This window comes from Salmo salar, chromosome ssa14 (genome assembly GCF_905237065.1).
Source record: "Salmo salar chromosome ssa14, Ssal_v3.1, whole genome shotgun sequence".
NCBI lineage: Eukaryota > Metazoa > Chordata > Actinopteri > Salmoniformes > Salmonidae > Salmo > Salmo salar.
In genome coordinates, this window is record NC_059455.1 from 31,928,027 (window position 1) to 31,951,098 (window position 23,072).

Genomic DNA, 23,072 nt, shown 5'->3' on the forward strand with positions numbered 1-23,072 from the left:
GTAAACTTCTGACCCACTGGAGTTGTGATACAGTGAATTTAAATAATCTGTCTGTAAACAATTGTTGGAAAAATGACTTGTGTCATGCACAAAGTAGATGTCGTAACCGACTTGCCAAAACAAGTTAGTTAACAAGAAATTTGTGGAGTGGTTGAAAAAAAGAGTTTTAATGACTCCAACCTACAGTTGAACTCGGAAGTTTACATACACTTAGGTTGGAGTCATTAAAACTCATTTTTCAACCACTCCACAAATTTCTTGTTAACTAACTAGGGTTTTTTTTAAAGTAGGGGCGTGGATCAGAAAGCCAGTCAGTATCTGGTGTAACCTTAATTTGCCTCGTGCAGTGCGACACATTTCAATCGCATAGACATATCCTTCACATAGAGTTGATCAGGCTGTTGATTGTGGCCTGTGGAATGTTGTCCCACTCCTCTTCAATGGCTGTGCGAAGTTGCTGGATATTCGCGGGAACAGGAACACGCTGTTTTACACGTAGATAGAGCATCCCAAACATGTTCAATGGGTGACATGTCTGGTGAGTATGCAAACCATGGAAGAACTGGGACATTTTCAGCTTCCAGAAATTGTGTACAGATCCTTGCGACATGGGGCTGTGCATTATCATGCTGAAACATGAGGTGATGGCGGCGGACGAATGGCATGACAATGGGCCTCAGGATCTTGTCGCGGTATCTCTGTGCATTCAAATTGCCATTGATAAAATGCAATTGTGCTCATTGTCTGTAGCTTTTGCTTGCCCATACCATATCCCCACCATGGGGCACTCTGTTCACAACATTGACATCAGCAAACCGCTCGCCCACACGACATCATACACGCTGACTGCCATCTGCCCGGTACTGTTGAAACCGTGATTCATCCGTGAAAAGCACACTTCTCCAGCGTGCCAGTGGTGAGCATTTGCCCACTGAAGTCAGTTAGACGAACTGCAGTCAGGTCAAGACCCTGGTGAGGATAATGAGCGCGCAGATGTCCTTCCCAAGACAGTTTCTGACAGTTTGTGCAGAAATTCTTTGTTGTGCAAACCCACAGTTTCATCAGCTGTCCCCGGTGGCTTCTCTCAGACAATACCGCAGGTGAAAAAGACGGATGTGGAGATCCTGGGCTGGTGTGATTACACCTGGTCTGCGGTTGTAAGGCCAGTTAGACATACTGCCAAATTCTCTAAAACGATGTTGGAGGCAGCTTATGGTAGAGAAATGAACATTAAATTCTCTGGCAACAGCTATGGTGGACATTCCTGTAGTCAGCATACCAATTGCACGCCCCCTCAAACCTTGAGACATCTGTGGCATTGTGTTGTGTGACAAAACTGCACATTTTATAGTGACCTTTTATTGTCCCCAGCACAAAGTGCACCTGTGTAATGATCACGCTGTTTAATCAGCTTCTTGATATAACACACCTGCCAGGTGGATGGATTATCTTAGAAAAGGAGAAATGCTCATTAAGAGGGATGTAAACTAATTTGTGAACAAAATTTGAGAGAAATAAGCTTTTTGCGTGCATGGAATATTTCTGGGATCTTTTATTTCAACTCATGAAACCAACCGTTAACATGTTGCATTTATATTTTGTTTCAGTGTCATTTGCCTTTTATGAACTGGGCGGGTTGTACTGTAGTACTTAAAGCCATTTGTCTGTATTTTATGTAAATGTGTTTTATTGGATAATTACACGCCACTCAAATACTTCCTCTGCTCTCTACAGTACAGTAGCAAGGGGAGCCTTGGGCATTATTTGTACGGAGAAAAGCATTATTTACCAGATATTTACCAGATATATTGAGTTTAAATAACAGTTTAGCGCAAGTTCACATATGATAGCGAGACAATAATTCAATTTCAGTACAACATCGAGTACAGTACAGGATAGAAATATGCAAGTTATTCATATAAGATTATACAGATATTCCTAAATCCAGTGACAATGTTAGAGAGACAACTTATTGTGAGTTATTCCCTGCTTTCTCTAGTACGGAACATTATGGAATAGGAATTGACTTAGAGTAGGGGCTCTGTACAGTATTCTGTGTATTTCAAGGGACACAGTTTCAACGGAGTTTGCTACATGTTACATACCCACTGCAAACCTTACAGTTCTACAGATTCCACTCGATGCATCGCTTTACTCAGCAGAAACATGCAACACTTGGACCTGGAGGGAAACCATGTGCATGGAGGGAGGGGGATGGCTTTACTGACACCTGCAACTGAAAAAGAAGAAGGAAAAAACACGTGTGACAATTGTTCCTCATTGTGATTTAAGTACAACATCCGGAACCATGGTATACATGTGTGACAGAGACCATTCTGTCTGTCCAACCTCCCGTCAACAACAACCAAGTTTGGATCTATTCATGGTTTGTCAGTGCTAAGAGGACGATATCTCCACAAAGTGCTGATGAGAGTGAACGCTTCCTCACCTTGGTGTAAATGACATCTAGTGGACTGGTCAGTAATTACCACATTGAGAGGAACATTGATTTCTATATTTTACACGTTACAATGAGGTAAGGGTGTATGACTACACCTGAGGCTAAGACATAACTTGATGTGTTGCAACGAAGCAGATGGTAAAATCTGGTTTCAATGGTTATGGAACCTCAAATATAGAGGTACAGTACAACAACTTTCTAACAGAATATATTTGTCGTAAGGCAACAGCAACACACAGTACATTTCTGCATTGTGTTGTAAGTCAGTTAGTTACAGCAGCCTTTTCATGCGGCAGGTGTGTTTGTCTATGTGCATGGTGGCCTGGTCCGTAGAGGTGGTCAGAACATCCAGGGCCTCGTCTTGCCTCTCCAGCTCAGTCTCAGCATCCAGAGCAAGACTTTTCAGCTGCATTAGCATCTGCGAGAACAGGGAGAGAAACATATAGGCACACACACACACTTGATTTAGCGTGTGGTTCGCACGTTTGGATCCATTTCTTCTGTTTCATTTTACAGGGCAAAGTAAATCAAGTGCAGCTCAAGTACTTGACATATGTATTTGACCTAGGTCTGTGGGAGTCATTTTGTTTCTTGTTGTGGGGGAAAAAGTGTCTTGTCTAGGCGTTATGTCCTGAGAGGAGAGGAAGTGAGTCAGTGAGTGGAAAAGACGGGGGAGATGAGCAGAGAGGAGGAATAACACTTTCTTCTCAGTCATAATTCTTCTTCCACTGCCTGCCGGGGCCAAGGAGACAGAAAAAAACTATCTATAATAACTGAATTTACATCGCTAGTTCAAGACACAATCTCCATGTGAAACAATATTCATGTGACTAGTATATGATACTCAAGCACATGGTGGTTTGACAGAGGTGCTCCTCTGGTCATCGATAACAAACAAGTCAAATTAAATGTTATTTCAACTTTCCGTGTGTTCAGGGAATTCTGCAACTCCATCTCCAAGCTCCAACAACTGTGTATGTAATGGTCAATGGAACATCTAAAATAAACAGCGTTGTGCCAAGCAAAACCTAATAAACATTCACTCCAAACCCCACCACCGTGGTTTCTGAACTAATATTATGTTATCCTACACATGCTCACACACACACCCATTGACATTATGTGCGTTTTCAACTGCCAGTAAGTGACACAGAAACAATGTGCACAGGACCTTTAACTCAGTCCTACTGCTCAAGTTTAATATCATCACACCATTGCTTGAAAATTAGGTTTGTTTGGGTGTATTAACTTAGCCAGATATGTTAGTAAAATACACACAAGTTTAAAAAGCAGGCTAATAACCTCAGTAAACTGATGAAAGGTGAGGTGAGGTGACTCGTAGGAATTTGTTTAGGACATAAAGAACTGTAAATATTTAACTGATTTGAACAATAAACCTATTGATAATCTGTATCAAATATCTTTTGACAAAAGGGTCTATTTGCTATATACTTGGGTAGGAAATAAGGTTGAAAGTGGCTCTCAACGAGGGGCTCTCACTATAGGTTCTAATCATAATATGAATGACTTCAAGAGAAGGGTTGGGTGTGTCAAAAAGTGTACTATTGTATCACTTGAGAAAGTGGCAGGCTTTGTAGTTCAAAAGAACCATTAAGACTTATCAGCACAACATAATAATCCATTGATAGAGAAAGATTACACATCCCTGAATTGTACACAGACTAAATGAGAAAAACGTCACTTACATGATCGATTTGTTTGTAAAATGATTATATATAAAACTATATTGAGATACAATCGTATTGAGACCATTCTGAAGTGGTCAATACTTAACTTGTAATACCTAACTAACTATTCCGTTGTAAACGCAGTTTCCACAAAAGGCTCATTCTATCTTAGCTTCATTCAGCTTTATAGAATTGCTTATGGGACAGTAAGAAACATCCATGTCTGGAGAGACTGTAGCCTATGTTTCAGGAGGATTATGAAAATGACAACATACCTGTAACGGTTCACCAACCAATTACATATGTGGTCTTAGATATATACAAAATGTTGTGTTTTGAAGAGGTTTAATATGGAATACAGCATTCTGAGCAACTTATAATAATGTGTTAAATAAAAAATAATTGACTACATTTGCGTCACTGTTTATGTCTCGCGACCATAGACCATGTATGGAGCTCACCCTGTTCAACATTATGGCTTTGAATGGAAATACTTTATACACTGTCTGACCAGAAAAGTCAACCAAATAACTGGCCATGTATCTTTCCCTCTCTCCTCTCTCTCTCTTAAACCCATTGGAGTTTGGTTTGTGGTCTCACCGACTTACACATAAAATATAATTTGACAAATCTAAATCATTACAGTGAATCTCTGTTTGGAATAGAAATAGAGCATTTATCTTCCCATGATTTCCATAGGCAAAGTTATACTTGTTCTTTAAAACCTGCTATTGAAATGGAATACCTTTACTGAATCGTAACATGGTTACTCAATTATGCATTTCCTCTACATACAAAACAGGTGTCTACAGAACAGGTATTAAGCAGAAAGAGAGACAATGTAAGGGCAGTATAACTTTAGACTGTTATAGGGTTAGGCTTCCATAGATCACATGCTTTAGTATACAGAAGGAGAGATCTCTCACCTGTCGGAGCTCCTGAACCTCAGCCTGAGTAACCTCTGGCTTAAGGACATGTAAATGCACCTGGGAAAGCTCTCCTGCTGGGACCGTCCTGGGGACCTCTGTCTCCTGGTACTGCTGTAAGCCTACTGCCACGGAAGGGGGACAGAGATACAGTGAGAAGGCAACTCAAACAAACAAATGATCATCCTATGAGCGTAACAGTATCCCCATGATAATGTATGGGGGAAAGCTCATAACATAAAAGGCAGAATTGTGTAATAAATCAATAATCTAGAGCAGGGGTCAACATAGATATAAATAATTTGTATACAGCAAAATTGACCGCAAGAATCCCAAACAGATACAGTATTTGACAAACAGAATCCTTTAAAACCTTGATTACATTGGAATACGACCACCAATGCCTCTCTAGTTATGTGTGGGAGCACTTGGGAACAGATTTCCTAAATTAAAATACACTTTGAGCTGATATCCTGGGGATTTTACAGTCTTATGTCAAACAACAAAAATTATATATGTTTTTAATCAGAAAACTTGGGGTGCCAAATAAAATCAACCGCAGGTCGAATTTGGCCCACGAGCCGCCTACTCGGGAACCCTGATCTAGAGTGTATCATGACATTTGAGCCTCAAGAGAGCCTAAAGCAATTTCAAAGATGTATATTGAACTAATGCTAAAATACACAGACCTTTACTGCCACTTGGTGGTCAAATACAAACCAATGTACAATACAAAATAAACAAAGAAGAACACCTGCCTGTGACTTCAGAAGTGAAATCTACAGTTCTTACCTGCATTCCATATTGAACCTTGATCCTTGTCACCTGGGGTTGTGGCTGGGGTCGTCTTAAAGGCAGAGTACTCACTTGTGTACTCTACCTTCTTCTTATACTGCATCTCTAGCACAGACATGGCCTCCGGCATTTTAGCCGACAGGAGTCTGAAGCATATGTCTGGCTTCCCGATGAACCTCTGCCTCACACTGATCTCATAAGGGTTGTGCACCCGGATGTCATCCACCTCATCCCTCTCAAAGCGGTGGAGGAGCACATAGTTTGTGTCTCGGACTTCTAAAGAGGAGACCATCACCATCAAGCAGCCAGGCTTCAGGTCCGAGTCTCCACCTCTGGAAACGATGGCTGGTATGCTGGTGATCACTCTGTGCTTGCCTGTTGCTGTTCCCTTACAAGTGGCCTCTCTGTCAGCATGCTCAGCATTGGCATCCTGCTGACTCTTCCAGGGTAATTTGCCAAAAGGCCACCAAGGGGGAGACTGCAGTTCAGACAGTAGCCTGCGGAGTGGTAACAGAAGTTAGAGGAATCCATCCAATTCAGTGACGGATCACACAAATCAAGAAAGGTAAACATCTTCTGGATTATCGCTATCCAATCTCAATTCTTCACTACTATAGATTAACCAATTACATGTAAATAGAAAGGCATCAAAACGTCAGACAATATCCATGGAAAGTTACAATATTTGAAAACAAAAAAATAATAAAACAGTTACATGACAAGGCCCAGAGGTAGAATACAATATCAAAATCCTCCTTACTTGTCTGCCACGCCCAGATCAGAGTCGATCTTGTCCAGGCCATGCATGACGTTATCAAACTGCTCTCCTTGGTGGTGGAGGACATTCCCTGTGTCCTCTAGCCGTCTTTGAGCCCCCGCCACCAGGTTAATCAGCTCCCTCCCCTTGGTGGGCTGTGCCTCTGCCCCCTGGACTTCAGTAGCAGGGGACAACAACCTCTCCCTCCAGAAATGCTCCAGGACATTGTAGACCACCAACCGGTTGGGCTTCAGTGAGCCAAACCAGTGCTTGAGATTCCCCTGCTCCAACACAGTTAGAGTGCTGAATATGACGCTGGACGACTCCATCTTGATCTCCATGATCCTAGTGAGGCGGAAGCCAACCAGGTTCTTTTTGCTCTGGTCTGAGGTGAAGCGCAGCATGGTGCGGGTCAGGGAAAGGGTCCCAGCCTCCCAGCGCTTCTCGCTGTTGATGTAGTAGGAGCCTGGCCAGCTGTGGATGGGGATGTCTCGGTTTGGGCTTGTCATCTTGACTTGGCTTCAGATGCTCACTTAGGTAAAGAGGGGTGAACATAAGTTCAGATGTCATATTAGAAATAACAGAGTATTTGAATCAAGGTCAAGATGTTAATCGAGATTAAAGATTAGACCCTAAACCTTTGGAACTACTAGCTAGGTATTTCAAGTAGCTACCTAGATGTCATCATGGTAATCAATTAATTTTGGACTAGCTATTTAGAGCTACTGTAGGGCAGTAACGTTACAGCTAGAAACATACGTTACCGTGTACTAGTTAACGTTACTTTGCTAGGGCCACTATGTATATGCTCAGCTTGCTAGCTGTCTAGAAAAACATGCACAATCATAATACACCAGGAAGCTATCTAACGTTAGCTAGTTATCCAGCCAGCAGTCCTCTTCATAAGCTTACCTCTAAAATAAAAGAAAATGTATTTAGCATTGAATTACATTCGTGTGCAAACTAAAGGATAGCTGAAACCAAACAAAATAGCTAGCGACCATTCAACGTTCATGTTTTTGTTTACTTTTTAGAAACCTGGCACGTGAACTCCTGCAGGGTTATGACTATACCAGGAAATCAATGGCAACAATTCTGCAATGTTGGGCAAGGCGATAATATTATCGATTGTGCAAAAGTTATTTTTATTCGAGTACAGTTCTTCTGTGAATATATATATTTGAATCTGTCAGTTTAATAATTCGTAAAATTAAATAAAAAGAGCTGTTTGCAGGCGACTGATTTGTTTAGGAAGTGGAACAACGGCAGGTTCTCAGTACAGACATGTTTACAGTCCGTCTAGAAACAATGATCCTGCTACCTTAAATGTGTAGATTAACATGATTGTCTAATTTCGTTGCTTATATGTACTACATACATTGTATTTTTAAGACAACGTTGAATTAGCAGACAATGTCCAAGATGTACGGAAACAATAAGGTGCAAAAAAATAAAACAAATGTAGCTTTGTAATTAATATTGGGCTTGTGCATCGATAAATGTGTTCCCTGCAATGCAAACTGAATATCATAGCATGTCAAATAGAAAGCTATTTTTAGGTTCGAATAAACGAACCAGACCCTCCAAATTTTCGATGTATCTTTGTAATGCAAATCCCAAAATGGTGGAAGTGGGATTCACGTGACATACCATGTCATTATGTGGTTATATCGTAGGTACGTCGCCAGTTTTAATTGCTTGCTAACTAGTTAGCTATATCCAGGATTTGTTTACATTATTGAATATCATGGACAGTGAGTCTTACCATAACTGCTGCAGCCTTGTCAAAATACCAAGGCAATCCTATGAACAATTCTGGTCTTCGCACTTTGTGGATTACATAGAGAAGGAGTTGAGCTATTCCAGATTCTTTAAAAAGTACTTAACTTCCCAACCACCCATGCATGTTCTTGAGGAAATTCACTAGACTGGACGTGCAGAAAACAGTGGGTCACTGAAGAGGGGAAACCAACCTTCCAGAAACTGCTGCAGCAATTTGGTAAATAAATGTTGTTACAGATCAATTACAATGCCCAGTAACTTTCTATTCATAATGTTGGTGTGAAATGAATGAGTTTGATTAGCCTATGCATGGGCTGTTCTGATCTGTGATTTGACAGCCATATCTCATTGTCTGTGGAATTATCTGATATAATTCGTGCTGCAGTTATGATGAACAAATAACCCATTTATAAGTTGTTTTCACATAAGGTTTTTCTATTTTTTACCCTTGCAGATGAGACTCTGGTTCCTGTTGCAAACAGTAATGCGAAAGAATACAATGCAAACCCCAAGCAAATTATTCCATTCAAGGAATTTATTCACTACTGGAAAGAATACATCCAGAATGGACACTCGTCACCAAAAGGATGTCTCTATCTGAAGGATTATAAACTATCAAAATAAAGAAACTTGCACACTCCATGTATAATCTCCCAGCAATTTAATGGGTATTTACCAATGTTTCGGCATCACCCTGAGGAAGGCACAGTGATGCCGAAACGTTGGTAAATACCCATTAAATTGCCGGGAGATTATACATGGAGTGTGCGACTTTCTTTATTTTGATAGTTTATACTTTATTCGCCGTTAGTCAGCAACTCCACACTAGAGGTCGACCGATTAATCGGAATGGCCGTTTAATTAGGGCCGATTTCAAGTTTTCATAACAATCGGTAATCGGTATTTTTGGCCACCGATTTGCAGATTTTTATTTATTTTTTACACCTTTATTTAACTAGGCAAGTCAGATTAAGAACACATTCTTATTTACAATGACGGCCTAGAAACGGGGGTTAACTGCCTTGTTCAGGGGGGATTCGTTTTTGCAACCTTCGGTTACCAGTCCAACGCTCTAACCACCTGCCTTACATTGCACTCCACAAGGATTAACAGGCTGACTACTTGTTACGCGAGGGCAGCAAGAAGCAAAGGTAAGTTGCTAGCTAGCATTAGACTTATAATCTTAACATAATCACTAGTTAACTACACATGGTTGATGATATTACTAGTTTATCTAACGTGTCCTGCGTTGCATATAATCGATGCGGTGCCTGTTAATTTTCATTGAATCACAGCCTACTTCGACAAACGGGTGTTGATTTAACAAGCGCATTTGCGAAAAAAAGTACTATCGTTGCACCAATGTACCTAACCATATACATCAATGCCTAACAGGAATATTTAGACTTAGCCACCCGTTAGATAAAATACGGAACGGTTCCGTATGTCACTGAAAGAAAAAAACTTTTGTTTTCGAGATGATAGTTTCCGGATTTGACCATATTAATGACCTAAGGCTCGTATTTCTGTGTGTTTATTATATTATAATTAAGTCTATGATTTGATAGAGCAGTCTGACTGAGCGGTGGTAAGCAACAGCAGGCTCGTAAGCATTCATTCAAACAGCCCTTCGCTGTGCTTCAGGCATTGCGCTGTTTATGACTTCAACCTGGGTGGGTATAATTTGTGGAATGTTCCAACAGGAATCTATTCCAAAAACTTCGTAAATAACAAGGTTTCCAAAAAACAACGCATACAAAGTTGTATAGCGGCAGAAAAAGATACCGGGTAGGGAGTGGTCTATTTCATAGCGTTTTTCACTCATCACGTTTATTCTGAAAAATGTCTCTCCTCACATGTCTGTTTACCTATGGACAAACATTAAGAATAAGCTACGTGGTGAGTTGATGCCTATTCGGCAGCTAGTTAGCTAGGTTTGTATGCGTTGCTACTTTGTATGCGTTGTTGGTTGGCAACCTTTTACTTTACGTTTTTAGGAACAAATTCCTGTTGGAACGTTCCACAAATTACACCCACCCCTTCAAGCCTGTCAACTCCCAAGATTAGGCTGGTGTAACCGATGTGAAATGGCTAGCTAGTTAGCCGGGTGCACGCTAATACCGTTTCAAACGTCACTCGCTCTGAGACTTAGAGTAGTTGTTCCCCTTCCTCTGCATGGGTAACGCTGCTTCGAGGGTGGCTGTTGTTGATGTGTTCCTGTTTTGAGCCCAGGTAGGAGCGAGGAGAGGGACGGAAGCTATACTGTTACACTGGCAATACTAAAGTGCCTATAAGAACATCCAATAGTCAAAGGTATATGAAATACAAATCGTATAGAGAGAAATAGTCCTATAATTCCTATAATAACTACAACCTAAAACTTCTTACCTGGGAATATTGAAGACTCATGTTAAAAGGAACCACCAGCTTTCATATGTTCCCATGTTCTGAGCAAGGAACTTAAACATTAGCTTTCTTACATGGCACATATTGCACTTTTACTTTCTTCTCCAACACTTTGTTTTGCATTATTTAAACCAAATTGAACGTTTCATTATTTATTTGAGGCTAAACTGATTTTATTGATGTATTATATTAAGTTAAAATAAGTGTTCATTCAGTATTGTTGTAATTGTCATTGTGTTCTTAACTGACTTGCCTAGTTAAATAAAGGTGTAAAAAAACTAAAAAACGGCCAAATCGGCATCCAAAAATACCGATTTCCAATTGTTAGGAAAACTTGAAATCGGCCCTAATTAATCGACCATTCCGATTAATCGGTTAACCTCTACACTGCACACTACCCTAACCCATCTGGACAAGAGGAATACCTATTTAAGAATGCTCTTTATCGACTACAGCTCAGCATTTAACACCATAGTACCCTCCAAACTCATCATTAAGCTCGAGACCCTGGGTCTCGACCCCGCCCTGTGCAACTGGGTCCTGGACATTCTGACGGGACGCCCCCAAGTGGTGAGGGTAGGAAACAACATCTCCACCCTGCTGATCCTCAACACTGGGGCCCCACAAGGGTGCGTTCTCAGCCCTCTCCTGTACTCCCTGTTCACCCACGACTGCGTGGCCATGCACGCCTCCAACTCAATCATCAAGTTTGCAGATGGCACTACAGTGGTAGGCTTGATTACCAACAACGATGAGATGGCCTACAGGGAGGAGGTGTGGGCCCTCGGTGTGTGGTGTCAGGAAAATAACCTCACACTCAACGTCAACAAAACCAAGGAGAGGATCGTGGACTTCAGGAAACAGCAGAAGGAGCATCCCCCCATCCACATCGACAGGACAGTAGTGGAGAAGGTGGAAAGTTTTAAGTTCCTCGGCATACACATTATGGACAAACTGAAATGGGCCACCCACACAGACAGCTTGGTGAAGAAGGCGCAACAGCTCCTCTTCAACCTCAGGAGGCTGAAGAAATTTGGCTTGTCAGCAAAAACAATCACAAACTTTTACAGACGCACAATCGAGAGCATTCTGTCGGGCTGTATCACCGCCTGGTACGGCTACTGCTCCACCCACAACTGCAAGGCTCTCCAGAGGGTAGTGAGGTCTGCACAACGCATCACTGGGGGCACCTACACCACCCGATGTCACAGGAAGGCCAAAAAGATCATCAAGGACAACAACCACCCGAGCCACTGCCTGTTCACCCCGCTATCATCCAGAAGGCGATGTCAGTACAGGTGCATCAAAGCTGGGACCGAGAGACTAGAAAAACAGCTTCTATCTCAAGGCCGTCAGACTGTTAAACAGCCATCACTAACATTGAGTGGCTGCTGCCAATATACTGACTCAAATCTCTAGCCACTAGAAAAAATTGGATGTAATAAATGTATCACTAGCCACTTTAAACAATGCCACTTTATATAATGTTTACATACCCTACATTACTCATCTCATATGTATATACTGTACTCTATACCATCTACTGCATCTTGCCTATGCCGTTCGACCATCGCTCATCCATATATTTATATGTACATATTCTTATTCATTCCTTTACACTTGTGTGTATAAGGTCGTTGTTGTGAAACTGTTAGATTACTTGTTAGATATGACTGCATGGTCAGAACTAGAAGCACAAGCATTTCGCTACACTCGCATTAACATCTGCTAACCATGTGTATGTGACCAATAAAATTTGATTTGATGTGAAATTTGATTTGATTTAGACATTGCTCAACTGTATCCTCCTGTCTGCCACAGGGATTTTCCTGAACATGTTTACACCACCCCAGTCTTCTTTTCTTCTGACTGGCTGAATGAGTATTGGAATACCTTGGAGGTGGACGACTACCGCTTCGTCTACATGGGACCCAAAGACTCATGGTATAACAAAACATATTTCATTATAGACCCTAATATGGATATCCTCTTATCTCACTCTCCCTTAACATCATGTGCTTGTTTCTCTCATCACTATAGGATGCCATTCCACACTGATGCATTTCGCTCCTACAGCTGGTCAGTGAATATCTGTGGCAGGAAAAAATGTCTCCTATATTCCCCGGCCAAGAGTTTCTACGAGACAGCCATGGCAACCTTGCTTATGACATCACTACCCCCATGCTTCAAGACAAGGGGCAGTTCCCACACTCTGAGGCCTGCCAGCCACTAGAGATCATTCAGGAAGCGGGGGAGATCATTCTTGTGCTCTGTGGTTGGCACCATCAGGTTTATAATTTGCTAAGTGCTGCTGTTTGGATGTGGTGCAAGAGCTTATTTACAAATCATTGCCAGTTAAGCACATATAAGCTCATCTGGCTAATTTTGAACTGTAATAACCCCATTTTTGTCTCATAATCCTGCAGGAAGACACCATCTCTATCAACCATAACTGATTGAATGGCTGCAATGTGTACATTATGTGGCAGTTTCTTCAGAACGAGCTGTCTGCTGTCCAGAGGGAGATAGAGGAGTGGAGGAACACTTGGAGATACTGTATGTCAAAAGCAGATTTATTTTTAAAAAGCTGTGTGGTCTGTAGTAACTAAAGTGTTTTTGTTTTCCAGGTCATCATGAAGTCTTGCTCTGGGATTGACTACAGGGAGTTTGCCTCTTTCCTAAAGATCATCACTGACAACCGCATGTCTTTCTTGAGCTCTTGCTCTGGAAACGCCACCTCAAATTACCCCCTGCATCTTTCAGATACCCTGACCACGTTAGGACCTCACCACGCTGCCTGTGACCTGCAGAGGGTGGCTCACATTCTAGAATGCATGCTCTGCAAAGACTTTAAGAAACTGGACCATTCAACTCTGAGCTCACACAACACCCACCCGTAGCACGCGCTCCAGCAGGTATATCTCACTGGTCACCCCCAAAGCCAATTCTTCCTTTGGCCGCCTTTCCTTCCAGTTCTCTGCTGCCAATGAGTGGAACGAACTGCAAAAATCACTGAAGCTGGAGACTCATATCTCCCTCACTAGCTTTAAGCACCAGCTGTCAGAGCAGCTCACAGATCACTGCACCTGTACATAGCCCATCTGTAATTAGCCCATCCCGATACTGTATTTATTTATCTTGCTCCTTTGCACCCCAGTATCTCTACTTGCACATTCATCTTCTGCACATCTACCATTCCAGTGTTTAATTGCTATATTGTAATTACTTTGCCACCATGGCCTATTTATTGCCTTACCTCCCTTATCCTACCTCATTTGCACACACACTGTATATAGACTTTTCTACTGTATTATTGACTGTATGTTTGTTAATTCGATGTGTAACTCTGTTGTTGTATGTGTCGAACTGCTTTGCTTTATCTTGGCCAGGTCGCAGTTGTAAATGAGAACTTGTTCTCAACTAGCCTACCTGGTTAAATAAAGGTGAAATAAAAAAATAAGAAACCTGAAAGTTTACTGCTGCAGATTAAAGAAACCATACACTCCACTAGGGGGCAGCACTCCCTTTACCAGGAGTAGGCCACTGTATCCCTTTCTGAGCATCTTTATCAATACATTTGGTTGATAAGGCTTTGGTTTCAGAGATAGGTAGCCCAAATGACTTGCCTGATGTCTTGAAATACATACGTTTATGGATGTTTTGTGTGAAAGATGTTGAGAAAATGAGAAACATCCATAGTTTGTGTCCTTGTATGTTTATTACACCAGAGATGCATAGTAATATTTCTGACAATAGATAGTAAATGGTGGTGCACAACTGACAAACAGCATAGTGTCAAGGAAGATACGCAAATTATAATTTCAGGAAGTCTAAAGCAATTTCAATACTGCAAACAAAGTAAAGCTATGTCAGACATGGTTGCTAGTGGTACCAGTGAAATACTGTATTCGATAGATTTGGAATGAGAAGATGTAACTATGGACCCTATCCATGTTGAAATTCTATGGCTCTTTTGAACATATGTATGTTTCATATTGTTGGGGGTCAATAAATACCTCTATCCTCATTTTGCTTTAGTGTCTTTGGGCCACCAGTCTGGCACGGAGGCCTCTAGAGTCACTGTGGTGTCCTCTGACGCCTTGAGTGTCAGTGGCTCTTTAGCGTGAGCCAGGCGGATCAGGCTCAGGCCCAGCTCTCCAACCCCAGCTCTGTGCTTCCCGGCTGGCTTGCCAGACTGGGTCTGTAGCGATACTCCTTCCTCCAGGCCTTCGGCTGGTGCTGACATGCGTACAGGCATCAGACGCTTGCGCACCACCCCGGTGTGATGAGTCCTGGCGGTCAACTCCTGGCCAATGTAACAGCCCTTACTGAAGCTGATGCCCTGCATGTAGACCAGGTTGGACTCCAGAGGAAGAGCCACCCCGGGAGGAAGGTCCTTCACCCCCTCAGGAAGTCCTAAGAGAAATATAGGGTGATTACAGGAATCATTTCAATCCAACAGCCCTGCTAGCCATTTATTTATTTTTTTACCTTTATTTAACTAGGCAAGTCAGTTAAGAACAAATTCTTATTTTCAATGACGGCCTAGGAACAGTGGGTTAACTGCCTTGTTCAGCGGCAGAACGACAGATGTTTTCTTTGTCAGCTCTGGGAGTTGATCTTGCAACCTTTCGGTTACTAGTCCAACGCTCTAACCACTAGGCTACCTGCCACCCCATACCGTATGCTGCAACCAACTGTTCTATTGTATATGGCATGACAAACAACCCAGTAGTTGACAATATACAACCATAGAGTTGGCTACACCACATAGTATTAGATGAGGCAAGCAAACCACTTCCACCACTTAAACCTCTAGTTGGCTGATCCTACCTATTGCATAGCGGTGCCTGTGGTACTCTTCTGAGTCGCCTTGCTGACACCATGGAATCATTTCCAGAGGATCGACTTTGTTGTCCACCACCAACCTCCAGCCCATGGCTTCAGTTCTCGGATCTTCCTCCCACATCAGAGCTTTTTCTGGGGCAGTGAGATCTGGCTTAGGCCTCTCGTGGCCTGGGGCTGTTCCCTGAGGCAACACAGCCCATAGAGAAAGCTCTGGACAGGTGCTGATCTTCACCTGCCGGCGGATTTTGTACACCTTCAAATGTTTCAAAATGACGTCCTTTATGGTGGTGTCACACTCGACCAGAACACCACAACCCGCTTCTGCTTCTTTCAACCTAAATAACAATAAAAGAAAGAACATGTCAGCCATCATGTGGGAGTGCTTCAAATGTATACCATGCCTGGGTTTCTAGTAACTAATTGAAACAGTCTTAACTGCTGCACAGTAACTTCCATGTGAAACTTAGTAGTTAGATAAGCAAGCCACGCCCACAATGGAGGTTATGGCTAGCCTGACTGTAAACAAGATGTAGCTGTTACAATAAGGCATTACCTGTATATGATAATGTCATACAGTGTTCTTCCTTGAACGTTCAGCATGTGCGCATACAAAACGTTCTGTTCCTCTTTTGCAAAGAGCTCCATGTCATTGGTTACAATACCTTGAAGAAACGATCTTGTATCGTGCCCTTGAACTTTCAGTAAGGTCCTGTGTGGAAGATGATAGCAAACATACTGTCCCAATACATTCTTACGTGCTTCCTGACTGTAATTATTGATGTTGGTCCATCCTGCTGGGCACCAAGCACCTGTCCACTGGTACCGGCGATCGGAACATTTTCTAGCATTGAAATTGCGTGAGTAGAGTCGAAGTAAAGAGTTTGGACCAACCGCGGCCCTAGCGAAACAAACCAATCCCATACAGTGCATTGTTTGGTACGTGTGCGAAAAACAGCAACTTGACATTTAAATAAAATGCGTTAAATAAGTCCGAGACGGGACGTTTCAGCTGACATCTTGATAACAAACTCCATTTTGAATCCCACAATGCACTGCGTGCGTTTACGTCACGACGATGGGTAATTTCCAGAAGATTCGTGTGTTCAGTTCACTGAGGTAATAAGACTGCTTCCAAGATGTTCGCTCGCCTGTTGTTTTCACGGTAATCCACTCACGTTCTGAATCATGGATCGTCTACTACACAGTGTACAAAACATTAGGAACACCTGCTCTTTCCATGGCAGACTAACCAGGTGAATCCAGATGAATGCAATGATCCCTTATTGATGTCATTTACTTCCACTTCAATCAATTTAGATAATGGGGAGGAGATAGGCTTAAGAAGGATTTTTAAGCCTTCATACAACTGAAATATTGATTCAGTGCTGCCAACTCTCACTCATTTGACCCTCTTCACGCACCACACCTCTTATTTCTCAGGCATTGAAAAAAGTACTGCTTCTATTTTCTTATTCATTTTCCTGCCACTGCACTGTGAAAAGCGGCAGATTGAAGCTTGTGATTTGGTTTAGTAGGTGCGCGTTTAAGTAATAAGGCATGAGGGGGTGTGGTATATGGCCAATATACCACGGCTAAGGGCTGTTCTTAGGCATGACACAGGCTATGCCTGGACACAGCCCTTAGCCGTGGTATATTGGCCATATACCACAAACCTCCAAGGTGCCTTATTGCTATTATAAACTGGTTACCAATATAATCAGAGCAGTAAAAATACATGTTTTGTCATACCCATGGTATATGGTCTGATATTCCACGGCTGTCAGCCAATCAGCATTCAGGGCTCAAACCACGCAGTTTATAAATGTAGTGAAAGACCCCTCATGAATAGAGTCAAGCAGACAGCCACTGGCAGACTGGACAGGCATGTTTGTTATCTTCTGAACTAAGTTGATGAACTCAACTGTCAAAAGAGTAGTTAGGCAACTTGTAGCTCTGTTTTGTACACATAATTGTCAACAAATTAATTAGTCACAGAATGCATCCTTTTGACAGCATATGACAATATAATATAGCCCAGTGCCTAGAGTAAGATGATGGAAATGTTTTACAAATCAGTCTCAACCACCTGAAGATTGATATTCATTAGACTTATCATAAATGTGGAGTAATTTGTAGAAACACCCAGTATTTGTAAACATAGATCAGTGGTAGCCAACCCTCTTGGAGAGCTACCTCGAGGCAGAATTTTCTATGGTCCTATTTTAAAGGGATAGCATAGTTCACCCAAATGAATTACATATTTACATGTTTGTTTCTTATGGAAAAGGAGAGACCGCAATCCATCATATGGTTAGCCACTACCAGGTCCGGCGGCAACGAGAGATGAGACGTTGAGCGGATGGAACCGGCACTTATTCTCCTGATCTGGAAACGGAGAAGGCTGGTATCCGTAACAAAACCTGGAATGGTGACAGGCCGGTGGAGGAACACTGGAGAGTGTTGTGTGCATACTCCACCCAGGGAATATGCTGACTCCAAGTGGCAGGGTTGGCAGACACACTGCACCGTAAGGCGGTCTCCAGATCCTGGTTCACCCACTCCGTTTGACCGTTGGACTGAGGGTACAGAAGAGTACAGAACGCCTTACAGAATCTGGAGGCAAACTGGGGGCCCCGGTCGGAGACGATGTCCAGAGGAAGTATGTGAAGGCGGAAAACATGCTGAATAAGTAGCTGATCAGTCTCATGGGCAGATGGAAGCTTAGGCAGTGGAATGAAATGTGCCCCCTTGGAAAAGTGGTCCACAATGACCAGGATGACAGTGTGGCCCTCTGAGGATGGAAAACCTGTGATGAAGGGTTGAGGAGGTGTTGTCAGCAGATGAAGAAGCCCCAGAGGCTGCTGACGAGAAGTCTTGTTCCGGATGCATGTCGGGCAGGCAGCCACAAAGGTCCGGGTTTCCGCCTCCTCAGAGGTCCACCAAAACCTCCTCCTCAGAAACTCAGAAACAGAGTTAGCCCACTGAAGTACCTTGGACTGTGCCTCAAGAGGAAGAAAAGTTTGTTAGATGGACAGCCGTCAGGAACTGCCTCCCTACCCTGCGCCTCCCTCACTACAGTCTCTATACCCCGGGACACTGGTGCTAGACTACAGTCTCTATACCCAAGGACACTGGTGCTAGGATGAGCGACCTGGGGATGATGGATCCAAGCTGCCAATCCTCACTGGAGCTGGAGAACTGGCGAGAAAGGGCATCCGGCTTCACGTTCTTAGACCCTGGACATTAAGATAATGTGAATCTGAACCAAGTGAAGAAAAGAGCCCAACGAGCCTGTCGGGGTCTGAGGCATTTAGCCTCCTGGATGTAGGCCAGGTTCTTGTGGTCAGTCCAAACCATGAATGGATGTTCCAAACCCTCCAACCAGTGCCGCCACTCCTCCAAAGCCATTTTGATTGCAAACAGCTCCCGATTGCTGACATAATAGTTCCTCTCTGCTGGAGTGAGACGCCTGGAGAAGAAGGCACAGGAATGAAGCTTTTGGTCTTTAGCCGAGCACTGAGACAGAACTGCAACCACGCCAACGGCAGAGGCATCCACCTCTAACACACAGGGAAGAGAAGGACCCGCATGAACTAGAATGGGTGCAGAAGAAAACCAACGTTTCAGGTTCTGGAACGCCTTCTCAGCAGCAGGGGTCCAGCTTACATGCCCAGCGTTGCCCTTGGTGAGCGCTGTCAATGACGCAGCCACCAAAGTAAAGTCTCTCACAAATCTCCGGTAGAAATGAGCAAAAACCCTAAAACGCTGGACTTGCTTGATTGTGCTGGGTTGCGGCCAGTTGACCACCACTTCTACCTTTTAGGAGTCCATCCATACACAGCCCTGAGACACGATGTACCCAAGGAAGGAGATATGTGGAACGTGAAACTCACACTTTTCGGCCTTCACGAACAATTGGTGAGAGAGGAGTCTTTGTAGAACCTGGCGAACATGTTGGATGTGTTCAACCATGGACCTGGAGAAGATGAGGATGTCATCAAGGTACACAAACACGAACTGGTTAAGGAAGTCACGCAGCACATCATTAACAAGGGCCTGGAAAACGGCTGGAGCGGTTGTAAGTCGACACGGTACTCATAATGTCCATTTGGCGTGTTGAATGCTATCTTCCACTTGTCTCCCTGTCTGATGTGCACCAGATTGTACACGTTCCGTAAATCCAATTTTGAGAAAACCGTAGCTCCCTGGAGTCTCTCAAAGGCTGACAACATAAGAGGAAGACGGTAATGGTTCTTGATGGTAATGTTATTTAAACCCAGGTAATCGATACAGGGATGTAATCCCCCATGCCTCTTTCCAACAAAGAAAAAACCTGCTCCTGCGGTTTAAGTGGACGACCGAATAATCAGTTGAAGTTGGAAGTTTACATACAACTTAGCCAAATACATTTAAACTCAGTTTTCAAAATTCCTGACATTTAATCCTAGTAAAAATTCCCTGTTTTAGGTCAGTTAGGATCACCACTTTATTTTAAGAATGTGAAATGTCAGAATAATAGTAGAGAATTTTTTATTTCAGCTTTTATTTCGTTTATCACATTTCCAGTGGGTCAGAAGTTTAAATACACTCAATTACTATTTGTTAGCATTGCCTTTAAATTGTTTAACTTGGGTCTAATGTTTCGGGTAGCCCTCCACAAGCTTCCCACAATAAGTTGGGTGAATTTTGGCCCATTCATCCTGACAGAGCTGGTGTAACTGAGTCAGGTTTGTAGGCCTCCTTGCTCGCACACACTTTTTCAGTTCTGCTCTCAAATGTTCTATAGGATTGAGGTCAGGGCTTTGTGATGTCCACTCCAATACCTTGTCTTTGTTTTCCACAACTTTGGAAGTATGCCTGGGGTCATTGTCCATTTGGAAGACCCATTTGCGACCAAGCTTTAACTTCCTGACTGATGTCTTGAGATGTTGCTTCAATATATCCACATATTTTCCTGCCTCATGATGCCATTTATTTTGTGAAGTGCACCAGTCTCTCCTGCAGCAATGCACCCCCACAACAAGATGCTGCCACCCCTGTGCTTCATGGTTGGGATGGTGTTCTTTGGCTTGCAAGCCTCCCTCTTTTTCCTCCAAACATAGCGATGGTCATTATGGCCAAACAGTTCTATTTTTGTTTCATCAGACCAGAGGACATTTCTCCAAAAAGTACGATCTTTGTCCCCATGTGCAGTTGCAAACAATAGTCTGGCTTTTTTTATGGTGGTTTTGGAGCAGTGTCTTCTTCCTTGCTGAGCGGCATTTCAGGTTAAGTCAATATAGGACTCGTTTTACTGTCGATATAGATACTTTTGTACCTGTTTCCTCCAGCATCTTCACAAGGTCCTTTGCTGTTGTTCTGGGATTGATTTGCACATTTCGCACCAAAGTACGTTCATCTCTAGGAGACAGAACGCGTCTCCTTCCTGAGCGGTAGGACGGCTGCGTGGTCCCATGGTGTTTATACTTGCATACTATTGTTTGTACAGATAAACATGGTACCTTCAGGCGTATGGAAATTGCTCCCAAGGATGAACCAGACGTGTGGAGGTCTACCATTTTTTTCTGAGATCTTGGCTGATTTCTTTTGATTTTCCCGTGATGTCAAGCAAAGAGGCACTGGGTTTGAAGGTAGACCTTGAAATGCATCCACACGTACACCTCCAATTGACTCAAATGATGTCAATTAACCTATTAGAAGCTTCTAAAGCCATGACATAATTTTCTGGAATTTTCCAAGCTATTTAAAGGCACAGTCAACTTCTGACCCACTGGAATTGTGATACAGTGAATTTTAAGTGAAATAATCTGTCTGTAAACAATTGTTGGGAAAATTACTTGTGTCATGCACAAAGTAGATGTCCTAACCAACTTGCCAAAACTATAGTTTGTTAACAAGAAATTTGTGGAGTGGTTGAAAAACAAGTTTTAATGACTCCAACCTAAGTGTATGTAAACTTCTGACTTCAACTGTAACTGTTCATGGCTGCAGTCTCTGGACCTGAGAGAAAATACAGCCCTCCTCTCTGAGAGGTGGTGCCGGGCAGGATGTTGATGGAACAATCGTAGGATCTCTAAGGAGGCAGTTCGCTGGCCCTTCTTTGCTAAAGACCTGACCCAGATCCCAGTACTCCCAAGGTATGTGGGAAAGATCAGGCTTGTCACCCCCAGCCGGGGGAACAGGAGAATCGGAAGCCTCCAGACAAGCAGGGCCGGAATGGTGTGGAGAGAGTTGCTGGTGGGTGGACTGGCATGAAGGATTCCATCCCAGAACTCTTCCCGAGGGCCAGTCAATTTCAGGATTATGCATAGAAAGTCACGGATGTCCAAGAACCAGGGGAAGCTCAGGAGACCAAATATAACTGGATAAACTCCACATGATAATCCAGAACTTGTAGCTGAATAGGCATGGTGAGTTGCTTCACCTTCCCAGACCTTAGGGGTTGACCATCCAGCACAGTGACCGACAACGGATTGTTCAGCTTAGTGAGAGGCAGCCCCTGTTGCCGAGCTAATGTATCCAGAAAACGATCCAGAAAACAGCCGGTAGCCCCAGATTCTATGAAAGCAGGAATGTTCATCTGCCCATTGTCCCACTGCAGGTTGGCCAGAAGCAAGGTGCGTACCGTGTCGGCAGCTGGAGACTGTATCTGACTCGCAAGTATTCTCCCGTCTACTGACGAGTCATCCTGTTTCTGATCAGCTCAGGACAGGAGGCACGGAAATGTCCAGACTGTCCACAGTAAAGACAACGTTGCTTGTTAATCCTGCACCTTCTCTCCAGAGCGGAAAGTCTTGTGCGTCCCAATTGCATCGGCTCCTCTGAAGGAGAATTCTGACGGGGTACAGGACAAGCAGACACAGCTTAAGGCAGTGGAACAAACAAAGAGTCGACTCCCTCAGCGGAACGCAAAACACTGGAAATAACTCAGAACCCCTCCGTCCTCTCGCGACAGCGTTCCCGAAGCCGGTTGTCAATCCGGATGGCCAGAACGATAAACTCATCCAGAGTGTCAGGGGAAGCCAGTTCATCCTTGAGAACCTCACTGAGTCCGTTCTGATTGCTGCTCCCATATGACCGTGGCCCAGGCCAGAGACTGTCCTGAGAGCAAGGAGATAGCGTATGCCACTCTGGAACCCTCGGTGGGAAACGTTGATGCCTGCAGTTCGAAGTGGTAACCTAAGGAAACAACAATCAAATAACACAGAAACTGACACGCAGTCGTGGGTGAACAGGGAGTACAGCAGAGGACTGAGGAAACACCCCAAGGGGGGCCCTGTGTTAAGAGTCAGTGTGGATGAGGAATTGTTGCCAATTCTCACAGCATGTGGTCTGCCCGTCAGGAAGTCCAGGATCCAGTTGCAGAGGTTGGTGTGCAGACCCAGGGCTCTGAGCTTAGTGTCGATTTT

General features: G+C 43.3%; 2 protein-coding genes and 1 pseudogene across 6 annotated transcripts; 1 reads left to right on the forward strand and 2 right to left on the reverse strand.

Annotated features, from left to right (window-relative positions):
* Positions 1–1,520: 1,520 nt before the first annotated feature.
* On the reverse strand, positions 1,521–8,575 carry LOC106569337 (synaptosomal-associated protein 47). Of its 4 annotated transcripts, none has more exons than XM_014140582.2 (5): positions 8,393–8,575; positions 6,631–7,159; positions 5,868–6,367; positions 5,076–5,200; positions 1,521–2,879 (listed from the first exon to the last, which is right to left on the reverse strand). In XM_014140582.2, exons 2-5 carry the CDS (start codon positions 7,134–7,136, stop codon positions 2,733–2,735), a joined length of 1,278 nt encoding a protein of 425 aa, XP_013996057.1. In that variant the 5' UTR covers positions 7,137–7,159; positions 8,393–8,575; the 3' UTR covers positions 1,521–2,732. The 4 variants fall into 4 exon arrangements, with proteins under 4 accessions (XP_013996057.1, XP_013996058.1, XP_013996059.1 ...); XM_014140583.2 differs by lacking the exon at positions 8,393–8,575 and adding an exon at positions 7,655–8,262; XM_014140584.2 differs by lacking the exon at positions 8,393–8,575 and adding an exon at positions 7,540–8,262 and having other exon boundaries at positions 5,076–5,197.
* A 3,476-nt stretch (positions 8,576–12,051) lies between these two features.
* Positions 12,052–13,745, forward strand: LOC106569339 (2-oxoglutarate and iron-dependent oxygenase JMJD4-like; annotated as a pseudogene).
* Positions 13,746–14,514: 769 nt separating this feature from the next.
* iba57 (iron-sulfur cluster assembly factor IBA57) lies at positions 14,515–16,745 on the reverse strand. Of its 2 annotated transcripts, none has more exons than XM_045694216.1 (3): positions 16,326–16,745; positions 15,649–15,998; positions 14,515–15,231 (listed from the first exon to the last, which is right to left on the reverse strand). In XM_045694216.1, the coding sequence occupies exons 2-3, from the start codon at positions 15,782–15,784 to the stop codon at positions 14,840–14,842; spliced, it is 528 nt and encodes a 175-aa protein (XP_045550172.1). In that variant the 5' UTR covers positions 15,785–15,998; positions 16,326–16,745; the 3' UTR covers positions 14,515–14,839. The 2 variants fall into 2 exon arrangements, with proteins under 2 accessions (XP_045550172.1, XP_013996060.1); XM_014140585.2 differs by having other exon boundaries at positions 16,217–16,739.
* Positions 16,746–23,072: the final 6,327 nt, after the last annotated feature.